The sequence below is a fragment of the Ixodes scapularis genome, unplaced genomic scaffold (genome assembly GCF_016920785.2).
Source record: "Ixodes scapularis isolate PalLabHiFi unplaced genomic scaffold, ASM1692078v2 PGA_scaffold0__279_contigs__length_252992795, whole genome shotgun sequence".
Taxonomy (NCBI): Eukaryota; Metazoa; Arthropoda; class Arachnida; order Ixodida; family Ixodidae; genus Ixodes; species Ixodes scapularis.
Genome location: NW_024609835.1, coordinates 170,779,918 through 170,793,156, shown reverse-complemented (window position 1 = coordinate 170,793,156; position 13,239 = coordinate 170,779,918). Strand labels below are relative to the sequence as shown.

The window sequence follows — 13,239 nt, the reverse complement described above, 5'->3', positions numbered from 1 at the left end:
GTTCCTTAGGAAATTTTGTTTAGCTGTTGACAAGCGGCGATGATAATCTGCAAGCCTGTCTAAGCATGGTTCTGAAAACTACAATCTGGAGGTTTCAAAATTATGCTTCCACAGGCTTCCAGCTCATTGTTGTGCTTGTCAATGGCGAAACAAAATTTCCTAAGGAACCGGAAGTTGCCAAACGCCGCTCACCTATTGCACAACAGAGGCACCAGCCAGGACGCTTGCAATTCATTGTTTTACATTTAATTACTTTTGAGGAAAATCTGGCACGTCGGCAATCAGTAAAACGGTGGCAAGCGGTTTTTCGGAATTGCTTGGCAATGCGTACAGCACTGTACACTTGTGGGATGTCGCAATGTCTCTTTCGAGACATTGAAAGTGGACATTTATTACTACCCTAAGCTAAAGCAAAGCTCGTTCCAGCCTTGCAGAATGTTTCGAGAAGCAAAAAGAAGTGTGTCATGTCATTGGCATTTCAGTTACATCTTGAAAGACTCCCAGGTGACCAAACTTGACCATAATTGGTTTATTTCGGCGAGCAAGGTTCCCTTCGCGTGGCCAGCATTTAAAACAAATATTTTTATTTTTATTAGAATATCTGCTTTGAACGCTACTTTTGCTGCTCCAAAACACTGTTTCGGCTGCTCCAAAACACTGTTTTGGCTGCTTCGAAAGGTGCTCCAAAACGGCCTAGGCCAATCACATCGCTGCCTGCCCTTTGGCGTAACCACTTGTGCCTCATATACTTCTCTAGTCCTTCGGTTGTGAAACTGGTTGAGTACTTTCTTGTCAGAAAAAATTGGGGTGCAACCACAGCCCCTCACATGCACGGCTAGATGGCCCCCTGGTGAAGATTTAAGGGATAGCGCATGCGCCCCGAGTCTCACGTTGACACACCTCCCCGGCCGTCCCAAATACACTTTTCTGCATGATAGCGGGATTTCGTCAATGATATTGCAGCGGCAGTCAACGAACTTCGGTGCATGATTGATCTTACATTTGTCATGATAGTCTTGCTGCTTGTTGATCTTGGGACTCGGCCATCTAAGCTTGTCAGGTGCGGTAAGGAGGATTGGTACCTCAAACCTCGCTGCTTTAAGCATCCTAGAAAACCAAAAGTTCCATTTATGCACAACCAATTTACGTATTAATAAAGTGATAAAAGGTTCCAACACTCTTCGTTGGCGCAGAACGACAGATAGCGCTACCGAACCTTGCTGAATACGTTAGAACGACAGACGGCGCTTGTCAGCCACTCGTAAACGATGGGTTCCCTCATGGATGGCTGGCCAGCTGCTCGTCCATGCAGGAACTGATCGCTCGTGAGTGGCTGATAAGCAGCGTCCACCGTTCTACCATATTCAGCAAGGTTCGGTAGCGTCGTCTGTCGTTCTGTGCCAGCGATAAGTGTTGGAATATTTTATCACTTTTTTAATACTTCAATCAGTTTGGCATAAATTTAATTTCTGGTTTCTGAGGATGCTTAGAGCTCGTAGATTAAGTTAGGGCCATAAAACAAAGATCTCGAAAATCACTTCAGTGCTCCTTAACCCTTTCATTGTCACATTTTTTGTCCAAAGACGCGTCCCTGTGGTCGGTTTTTTTTCCTCGATGCGATAGCAAAGAGTATACACTAGTTTATTGTCACATAAAAAAAATGTAAGACTTAAAATAAATAGTACACGACCTTCAAAGCATCTGCGGCACACTCGCTGGAGGCTGAAAAAACAAAAAAGACTAAAACTTCGACGCGCCCGCTTCTGGGACGGTCTAGCAGACGGTGCGGTTGTGTGTCAGACTCCGGACTCCGAACCGAGCTAGTTTCCTGTTGTTCATGGGATGTGGAGCTGTCATCCGGCTCAGAGCCCGAGAAGGGTTCAAAGTCTGAACCCGAAGAGCCATCGCTCCAATTTCCACTACGCTACCCCCGAGCAGCCAGCACGGTCGGCCGTCTCAAAAGTATCACTTGCACTGAGCATCCAGTTTCGCAATTTCAAAAAGCAGCGCCCAAACAAACACGACCGGAGTTATATGGTTGTAGTTCCCTACAAACTCACCAGATGGCAGCAAACTCACCAGCGCAGTGTGACGTCAGAATGCCACGCTTTGATTGGCTCTGATAGAAGGAGAGAGGGCAGACCTCAAAGCAAGCTGCCTTGAGGTCTACCCACTATCCTTCAATCGGAGCTCGGCATTCTGACGACGCCCCCACAACCCCTGCAAAAGAAGCAGACAAACTTGCGCTCTGCACGTAGATGGTGATTTTTGCGGCCACACCGTAAGTCAAATGCCTCACCTATTAGGCAAATTATATCTAAAAACAAAAACGCAAGTCGGAGCGTGTGGCGACTGCAACGGGCACTTGTTAGCTTGGAACTCCGGTTACCTCCTTGCATTCTTTGCAGAGCCCGCACAGGCGGCCAGGACAGGCGTGCCAGCTGGGAAGACGGTGGTGATCAGGAAGAACCCCAGGCCCCTGCTCCCATCCCCTCCCAGTACGACCTTTGTGGGACACTGTTCAAAACAGAAAAGCCCGCCAGCGCAGCCGAGCCCGAGGCAGAAAATTCGACCAGTGATGGCCCCATCGAGCACCACAAACCCACCCAAACGTACCCCCATCGTCCCGCCCAGGCAGCCCACCAAACCAGACGCACCGCCACAGAGGAAAAAGATTGTCTGGTAACTGTTCCCCCTCCCCCCCATCTCTGCAGAGGCATCACAAGTCATACAAGCGAAACATTGCCTCACACGTCCTTTCTCATATTGGACTGCTCAAGCCGAGCAGTTTGCAATCGTGTGTACAGTTTCCTTTGCTTTATTAAAAACAAGTTGTCGCCTTTTTAATTTTTTTTTTTTTTTTTTCATTATGGTGTTGAAACTGTTATAAGAGTTGAGAGTTCATATACTATACGGCATTTTGTGTTTTTACGATCCTAGATTAAATTGAATATTGGTTTCGAAGGGTTGTTTTCAAAATAGCAACACGAAGACTGGTTGCTGGGCTAAACTGACCCGAGTTCATTGTTTGCAGTGTAAGCGAATTTCTTACTTTTTGTAAATTGTTCATTATATAGCATGTTGCTAGTGTTATGAGAGTTGTTAATAAAAAAAAAACATGTTCAAGAGTGCTCCTTTCTTTTCTGAAGAGGCCTGGAGGAGGAGTGGCCCAAAACCATGAAAACTGGGACAGCGATGCTAACTATAACTTTTTCTTAATTAAAGGAGCCACAAAACCAGGTTGTGATTTTGTTTAACTAGTGTTCAAAATAAACACCATATCCATAAAGCAGGCATCAGGTCTTGTTTATACATGCTAGATTTTGCAGCAAGATCACTCTGCAGAAAAATGGGCAATATACAACTATGAGTTGTAATATAACGCTTATTCCTGGAATGATGTTTCTTTATTTTTCTTTTTTTAGATCTCAAACAAGTTAAAAGAAAATTAACTGACTGCATACTTAGCCCCCATTGCTTTCCAGCTTTTAGGCAGAAAGAAAAGAGAGAAAGAGTTGCATCGCTCAACTGTACTCATTCAAATTAGCTTTCGACAAGTTTACAACCAGACTGCATGACAGGTAAAAAGCGTTCTGCCTTTTGTGCCAGTTGTTGACTGTCATTGTTGCTTTCTCAGTACTGCACACTACTACCACAGAATGCATGCAAACAAAAACTCGTTAAAGCACCCTGAATTGTGGCACGGTGGCTATCAGCTAGTAGAGTGACGTTTTATTGACATTGTTTCGCCAACACTGCAATGTTTCACCGAAACAAGCCCATGTTCGTTGCCACATCGTACTGTGGATGTAGTACACTATGCTTACTTCATGATAGGTTTGGTTGTTTAGAATATGATTAGTAGATTAAATTTTGCTTGCATGTATCATTAGCCCTTCCAGTATACATAGTTCTGGCAGATGATAGCCAAGTCTCATCCTCTTCTAGAACAGTGTCCGAAATCCTAGCTCCCAGCGGTAAAAATGGGAAATAATAATCTCAAACTTTGGCTCTTCTGAAGAGAGAGGTTATGCATTAAACGATTTTTTGCTTTCAATGGCACTCTTGGCATTGGTGTCATTCTTGGAGCTTCATGACTATGCATTTACGACGTTCTTGCAGTACGATACGTGCGAAGGTTTGTATAAAGATTACAGGAGGACGCTTAAGCTTAGCCTTTAAGAGCGGAAGTCGATAGCTAAGCATTTAAACTTCCGTTTGTCCAAAAGCCATGTCAGCGTGGCCTAGTCAATAGTGTGTCTGACTCGCAACTAGGGTTGCCACCTGCCCGGACTTTGATTGGCTCAGCCGTTTCTTTCCCACTACACCTTTCTAGTATGCGCCGCCTTTTCCACCACTTGGTGGCGGGTATGTCGACGGGTCATTTCTGTTTCCCTACTTTGTAAACTGCATTTGTTTGTTTTTTTTATCTAAAATACTGAACAAAAAATACTTTCATAAATAATTGAAACGGTTCGTGCCACTTATGTTTTGTGTTTCGACTGAAAAGCTTTTAGCGGCTCCGACCAGTAGTAAGCCCAGGACCCAAGACTTCGCATATCGCGCGCTTTCGGCACCCCGGGATGCCCCCTTGGAATTACGTGAAGCAGCCATCATAAGGTGGCTTCAAATCGTCACTCCCCTCTCTCCTTTGCGCCTTGGCGAAGGGGCGGAGGGGACGCGAAGCGCGGACCGACCGTCCTGCGGCAGGCCATCGCCGCGGGTGCTGCTGGCCCTAGCGACACCACTGATGAGATGAAAGTGTTCGTAAAAAAACGTCCAGTTTAGGCTCATAACGCCGTAGTTCTCAAGGTGGCCTCTTACCACTGTATCATTGGTTCTGTACCACAAGGGATATATACCACAAAACTAAGCGAAAATAACATAGGACTTAGCCGCCAAGGCCGTCGAAACCAGAACCAACCAAATTGAAGCCGCTTTATGGCGCTATGTGTGTCAGTGCCCTCATTCCACAGGTCAGGCACCTACGGAGATGAAAAGGTCTATATTATAGAGTTATTACATTAAACGCTACAGGCTCAGCTGGCGCTAGTGTGCTGTTGCATTTTGAAGCAGACAGGAAGCAGTCGACATTTATCTTCCGGTAATGCATTCCTATGGGAAAACGCAAATGCGTTTCTCCGAATGCTGTCGCAGCGCGACTCCTTAACCCCAAGATAAAGAGAAAAAAATTGTTCAGTGGAGTGTGTTGTCAACATGGGTTGAGCAATCGCACTTTGAACGCCTTATCTTTGTTTACCTTTTTCTTTCCCCCTTATTGCTCCCGTTTTTCTTTTAGAGCGCAGCTCTTAGGCGCCCGTTTCCGGCTTGATCGGCGTCGCCATTGGCGTAACCGTGAGGGCACGTGACCCTCCCCGTGACAGGGGGTCGGTTGGTCGCGTAACCTCAGTTTACCTTTTTTTTTTATATTTTATTCGCTATGAAGTTTACTAACCACTCCCTTCTGTTTTCTCTTTGAATCTAATAAAAGTTACTCGTTACCATTAAAACTGTATTATGTCATTTTTTTTAAATATTATAACAAGCTTTTTAGAGAGTGACAGCATCTGGCGACTTGGTGTCAGCCCATCTTGACCTAAAACAAAGTTCTGTGTCACTCAGGGAGTTTCACAAAAGTACTCGGAGAAAACCTGGAAAACTCTGGGAATTTGAAAATGTCAAGTTGGTAGACACCCTCCTGCAAGAAGGATTTTATAAAATTCAGCAGTCTGCCGTGGATGCCCCTTTTTTCGGCCGCTTTTATGACCGTTTCATGTGGTATGGAGTCAAATGCCTTTTTAATGTCAATCGCCACGATGGTGCGGGGTTGTCCTTTTGGGGGAGTAGATGCTATGTCTCGGTGTGTCATGGCCAAGCTGTCCTGCGTTGAGAGGCCTTGCCTAAATCCTGTTTGCAGAGGGTGCAGTCTACTTTGTGTTTCCAGGAGCCATATAATATGGGCTAAAACCATTCTCTCCGTTATTTTACACAGGTTAGAGGTGAAATAAATCGGTCTTAGGTTTCCAATATCGTTGGCTGGCTTGCCGGGTTTGGTTATCGGAATTACTGTGGAGTGTTTCCACCTTCTGGGTAGGGTGCCTTGTTCCCAAATTTGATTGTACCATTCCAAAAGTTCCTCCTGTTCTTTTTCTGGGAGGTTATTTATAGCAGCAACAGTTACATGGTCGGGTCCCGGTGCTGTGTTGCATTTGGCTGTGGCTATGGCCGCCAGCAGTTCCCCCTTGTTTAAAGGAGCGTCTTCTGGTGCTTGGTAGTCCGTTTGCGATCTTTTATAGCAGGTGCTTAGGGGGGGAGCTTCTGATATTCCAAGTTTGAGAGCCAGGTTGGCTCCCATCCCTTTGCTTTTAGTCTTTCCGCACATCCCTTGGTACGTGCGCCATGCTTTTCCTAGCCCCGTCTTCTCGTTGAAGGATCCACAGTGTGTTTGCCCTTTTTAGCCGACTAAGCTCCAGTATGTATCTTTTTGCTCAAGCCGGTAGCAAGATTGAGCTTGATTTTGAGTTTTTTTTCTTGTTTCTTTTTCCTGTACCGCTGTAAGGCTTGAAGGCGACTGGCCCATAGGTTAAGTAAATGCAGGTCTGGCGCGGGTGCGTCTTCTCGTACTCGATACTCTTCTTTTGCGCCGGCCATGGCCAACTGTATTCTGCGTGTTAGGTCTTCTGTGCTGCTCTCTCCTAGCAGCATTCGGAACCAATCCCATCTAATAAAGTGGACCTTCTTTCTCGCACCCACACTGATGTGCAATTTGATACTGATTAGAAGGTGGTCGCTTCCCATGGGGTCCGGCTTTGTGTGCCAGGTCACCCTTAGGTTCCTGGTTGTCCATGTTCAGTCCGGTGTTGTATCCGCTTCCCTTGGGTTGAGTCCTAGTCTGGTCGGTGAATCCGGCTCGTTACTGAGAAGATAGCTGTTTACACTTGCTGTTTAGGCTTTTTCCGCGTTGGTTTTCTCGCTTATATCCCCATGTTGTGTGTTGGGCATTGAAATCACCGGCCACCAGCGTAGGAATATTGCCGTGTTTCACGTCATCTAACCATGACATGTCATTTTCTTCCCGTCTGTGCGGTCTGATATAGGTATTAAAGATTCTACATTCCTTACCCCCTATTCCTACTTTGACGCCCACAACTTCCTGCGTGTTGTTGCAGAGATGTTGCGGGATGAGTTGTGCCTGGGAGATGTCCTTACTTATCAGCGTTGCTACTGTAGGCATGGGGTTCTCTGGTGTATGTTTACATATAGGAGTTGTAACCCCTAATTTTGATCGAGTCTGTTTTTGTTTTTTGCAGCAGGATGATAAGCGGTTTGTTGTCACCCATTTTGTCCAGTCTTTCCTTGAATTCTGCTTACTTTTGTCAGAAGGTTTGGCAATTCCACTGTAAGACCCATGGAGTCTTTTTACGTTTAGACCTTTGCGTACTGGTCCTATTTATTTCTTGGTCGGTTCATAGCATGGAGGGCCTGCAGAATGCAGTCCAGTGTATTTTCCATTTTTCTCACTCTTTGATCCAGTGATGCCATTCTCTGCGTGACGCTGCTGTTCTGTAGCATTTGTGTCGCCATCACAGACGGTTCATCGTGACATAGTACTGTATCAATTGACGCCGGATCGGGTGCTTGCCTCTTTGGTCCTAGCCTAAGGGGAGCAGCCCAGACCCGTTTGAGGCTTGGAACTGTTTTCAGTTCCACGGTTCGATGCTCTCGGTGGGGGTGGAGGGCCGTTCAAAAAGGGCCTGGGTGTTAGTATTCTCGGCTGTGGACGCCTTGGCGGTATCTGTCTTTTGGGTGGGCCCCTGCAGTTGAAACATTTCCGCAGCAATTCGCAGCCTTCTGCGTCTCCATGAATGTGTCCATAGTTGCCGCATCTTTTTGTGCCAGGGGGCACACATCGGACTTATGACCAATGCGGTGGCATGAGTAGCATACTACCGGTCTGCGTTTGTACTCCATTACATTGAACACTTCACATAGACACGCACATGCTGCGGAATTCTCTCACCTTCGAAAGTGATCAGTACCGTCTTTCCGGATCTTCTTATGATCCTAACTGTCACAATGTTGTTTGTGCGACAGTCTAATTCCTCCATTAGTGATTCTGGTGTTTCATTCAGGTTTTCGCCATGCAGGTATATAACTCCCCTCACTTGGTTGCTGGCGATGGCCATGTACGGTTTCATCTCGTACTTTTTCTCTGCTATTTCTACCGCTCTAATGTTGAGTAGCTTGCTCGTGAGCCGAGGATTTCTAGTGGTGATTGCGATAGTATTCGACTTCTCGTTGAGGTGCACTGTGGAATCGTCCGTGTTCTGGATGCCGGCTTTCTCCATCGTCCGGTAAATGTCTCGTCCGGTGAAGGTGTGAACTTTCTCCTTGCAGGTAGGTTTCAGCACCACTGTCTGAGTTGGGGACCTCCTTTTATCTGCAGGGGCTTCTCTCTGTTTTGTAGGCAAGGTGCTGTGTTTGCATGGATGTGATAGTAGTAGGGGCCATTCTTCGTTGTCATCTCTCTGGCTCGCGTCGTTTGTGCATGCTGTATTTGTTTCTTGTGTACCTGCCTCCGTCCGCTTCTGCCGCACAGTGGAGGGCAGGTTGCGGTTCAAAAGAAACTCTTCGAACTCTTTCTTTTGATTCGAGTACTCCTGAAATGAATTCTTTTGCGTGAGCACCTGTACTAGGAGCTCCTTGTTCTTCATGAATTCTTCAATTGTTTCACGTTGTTTCGTACAGTCCGTTAAAAACTGACTGTCTTGTTGGGACATCTGATGGTAAATGAGCTGACCTGTAACGGCTGGTGGATTGCTGTTGCCTTGAGAATGACTCACGAGAGTCGGATAAGGGTTCGCCGTCGTCTTGCTCATGGCACGAGTCCTTGCACCGTGGAGCTTGCCACTTGGTGTTTTCACTATGGTCCCAGGAAAATCTGGGGGATCATTGCCTCGAGTCTCCGGATAGACATACGAGTCCTCAGCTGCGGCCCCTTGCCGGGGCTGCCTTCTTTTGCGCCAAGATTTGGGCAAATTATCGAACTAGTTAGAAGAGCGATAGGAATGGGGTCCTTGTATTGGTTGATAGCTTGTATTGACATATCATGCTGTACAACACAGACAGACATTGTTCAGTAATAAAATTTAAAAAAAACTCGTTGGCTAAATAAATTGCACTTTTATATAATGTAAATAAAGCTACATAGTACCTGTTACGAGTAAAGAAACTACGCTGATTTCTGTTATTCCCTGGCAAAGAGAAAATATCACCAACGTTTTCTCATAGGAATACACAGTAATGGCCCGTCCACACTCTTGTAACCGAGTACGACCGAGAGAGACGAGACTTGCCTCTTAAAATCTCTTAGGACGAGAGAACATACTGGCGCGCTGGTGCCATCTATGCGGTGACCCTGGAACTGCATTTCACAAGACAAAGGTTTTGCGGTATTTTCAAGGTCAAATGTGCGTAATACCTATAAGAAAGGCTCGTTTATAACGTTGACAAAAGTTTTTCGAGCCAAGAAAGAAAGGATAATGCGCGAGAGAAATAGAAAACATGACGCACCGCCAAGGTTACACTGCTACCCAATAGATGGCGCCAGTCTGTCCTCCCGTTGTAAGAGGTTTCTAGGAATCGCAAGAGTGTGAACGGGCCTGAAGGCTGGAAAAGTAGACAATTTGCAACCGGAAGTCCCGTAGACACTAGCGCCAGCTGAGTCTCTAGCATTTGTTGTAACAACTCTGTGGTCTATACCCTTAAAATATATATTGACCCCGTAAATGTGACATCATGGGTCCAAACAAACCATTGCTAGGGTCACTGTTATGGACAAATACATGTGGCCAGGTTTCGCTAGGAAAACCCGACCGTTCAAAAATCATGATTTAAACTTCTAAAAATCGCAAATATAGAAAGCTTGATTGAATGTCATACAGGTTTCGGCAGAAGTGTGCCGGTAATCGCTTGTTTCTGATATATTTACGACTGCTACTTCCGGTCCTCAAGATGCCTGCAGCAGACCACGAATGCAAGAAGTATGCCGTCTGCCACAAGCCGGCGTTGTCGTTTGGATCGTGTAAATAAAGACGGTATTCTGATATTGCATTTGTCTGAAATATGAGTTTCAGATACCTCTAAGAATTCATAGTGGGGTGCAATGCAAAATATGGTTTATTGAAAGTCCCGGCATCAATCGAGATGATCATCTGCTAAAAGATTGCAGTGCACCGGCGAGAAAAACACTTCAGGCGATTGGTTGAGATCCAAAATTTTGTTTGCGGACTCGTGCTATGCGAGGGTGCTTCGTACCTGGTTGTAACCATTGCTGCGATGGTTACTGCAAAATCGCAATAGACATGCTATTCTTTAATAACCATATTACTTGAGTCCTAGACCCAGAAGCATGAGCTAGTGCCTAGTGTGACAAGCTGCAACTGGGGTCCAACTGGGACCCAACTGGAAATTGTTCCTTAAACCACTTGAACTGGGACCAGTTGGATCCCAGTTAGAAATTTTCACCTCGGTGACAACCTCAATAATAATCACAATAAACAACTTGCCTAGACGGCGTACGATTTGTTTCTCATGCTGGCCTGCACTACGCCGGTAATGCACTTCAGGTCGTCGTCGTAACTGATCTGCACGACGTGGTTTGATTTTACGGCACTTTCACCAATCTGAACCAAGCTGGGTTCTTCACAGAAAAAAAAATGCATATGGCAGACCTCTACGGCCATGGTGATGCACTTGTGTTTGTCGCTCGTTTACCGACACAATTCAATGAAAATGCCCGCTGCAGCAGAGGCCAGCAAATCTATCGTGTTGTCTGCTACCAAAGCAAAGCGGAATGTAATACTTCAAAAATGGCTTTCATTGTTGCAATACGACAGAGATGACAAGAACATCTTCATAATTAGATATCAATAAGTTAGGTTGCTTACAAAAAATTATTTACTTCCTTGTTAAGCAAAAATCTAGCCTAATGTGGAGTTTCCATGCATCAGTCCATAGCAACGCCCCTAGCAACGGTTTGTTAGGACCCAAGAGCCATGTTGTGACGTAGTCACTTACGGGGTCAATTGAGTTTTTGGGTGGGACTGAATTCTTAAAAAGAAATATGGCATACTTGTATGTTAAAACCATAAACGCAAAGCCTTAGCTATGACTACACCCAGCTTCAGCATTTTTTCTTTGCTCATTGACCCATTTTCTTTACCACAAGGCTTCTGGAACACTGCCACTCACCACAGCCAGTATAACGGCACCGGGCTGTGTGAATCGAACACAAATCACGAGTTTCTTGTCAAACAATTTATTATGCCACAGCAGAAAGAGTTCTGTCAAAAATGTCATTACACAAAAACATCTATGTCATATGTACACCTGAAAATGGGCATGGAGAAGCCAGGTTGACCAATGTTTGAGCTGCAACACAACAATGCAATGGGACACCTAAGAATGACTAATTTTCTTAACTGTCGTACACTCGAGAACAAAACTTTACTGGCCAATACAAGTTTATTCAATGCACGATAAACTTGATGCTGGGGTTCGACTTTGCTTCTGACGCTCCAAAAGGGGGAAACATACTGTATGTGACGATATTTCGGCTTCAGGAGACAGGGTTATGGTGGAGGTTTCCAATGTTTTTGTGCCTCTGGTTACACACAAGGGTTTTGTCCCAACAAACAGGCAGCACTAAGAATTCTTAGTGCTGCAGGCAGCACTAAGAATTATACACCTACAACTGCTCGCAGTTGAATATTCCAATGCAAGATATCACATGTGGCAATGTATGACACCGCAATGTAGAAAGCACGTAGAAAACCGTCTAGGAAAAACCCTTTCTCCAGAAGTTCAAAGCAATGTGCACACGCACACACACACACACGTCACATTACTAGAAAAAGGCATTAAAAACTTGCTTGTGTACGTCGAGCACCACGAATGAGCACACCCCAATAAAAAGTTGTCCAAACAAGCTCAACCAGTTCATTCCTGCAGGGAGCATTTAGTAAAACCCAGTCCTCGTAAAATAAAACTTATTGTCACGTGCCGAGCCACATCACTGTGTACGTTGAAGCATTCGCACACAGGCAATCCGCAGCTGAAATGTTGCAGGCACTGAACTAAATCATACAAACAAGACATTAACAGTTTTCAGATGACTATATTAGGCAGCTCATTCAGTTAGTGGAACTTAGGATCTACGAAATTTAAGGTGAACAAATTACATGCACATTTTAGTTCTCACATTGAATAGGTAATACAGTTGACTTCCCATGTTTGACCCATCAAGTTTAATGACAAGACATTTTCAGAAGCCAGCAAAGAAAAAGGGGGCATGAGGAGGGCAATTCTTTTTTGCCTAAATCCTTGCATTTAAATTTAAGAATCACACTTGTCCACATAGAATAGACTTGTCCACATAGAAAAACAAAGATTGTTTTTCTTAAGTAAAAAAAATACATGAAGAGATGACTTCCGGATGATCAGCAGTCTGAGATAAGTGAAATAATTTAAAATATATCCAATTTGTTCCTAAAAACCTAGTACACTGACTGGGATGCCATTTGAAAACTTCAAATCACAGCCCGATACTTTCTCGTGCCCAACTGAGGGACTTGTGGGTCTACACTCCTCATTTTCTTTGGCAGACTGCACTGCATTTTTTAGTAGGAAAACTTTTTAAGATAAGAACTTCAAATCTTGCACACCAAAACTGAAACCAAGCCAGTTTTTGTGGCATAACTATGAAACAATCGCAGAATGAATCTGCCATGGGTGTTTTTGCAAAACATTTTCCCGTAGTTGATAAAAAATATAGTTTAAATTAAGATAAAGCTGCAGTTGCCCTTAAAACGGTCCCATATGTGGCACTTGTTATCCCAAAATGATACAGCTCTGTGTTTATTGCTTGGCGATAAAGCCAAAGCAATCCAGAGGCAGCCAGTGAGTGAAAAATAAGAAAGTTTACATTCAGCTTTATGTAGACCTGAGCCGCGGCGAGGAGCAAATAATGAGACGGCTGCACCCATGGGAACAGTACCTGAAGCCTGATAGCTCACACTTTAGTCCAGCACGCCCGTATTATTTTCTCAGACATTCATGCCTACAGGTACACGCTTCCGTCACTGACCCATTCGAACTGAGCAGCCAATGTAGTCTTGTGCAAATTGTCATTGCAAAGTCAAACAACACGAAATGTTTTCCTCGGCTAGGAACAGGGAA

The 13,239-nt window shown here is 45.0% G+C and overlaps 1 protein-coding gene across 1 annotated transcript in view; it reads left to right on the top strand.

Moving 5' to 3' along the window:
- Nucleotides 1–3,123, top strand: part of LOC8042045 — a 38,639-nt gene extending 35,516 nt beyond the window's left edge. The window contains exon 5 of the mRNA XM_029979422.4: nucleotides 2,409–3,123. Coding sequence (XP_029835282.2) covers nucleotides 2,409–2,686 — 278 coding nt within the window. The 3' untranslated portion in view covers nucleotides 2,687–3,123. The remainder of the gene's footprint in view (nucleotides 1–2,408) is intronic.
- Nucleotides 3,124–13,239: the final 10,116 nt, after the last annotated feature.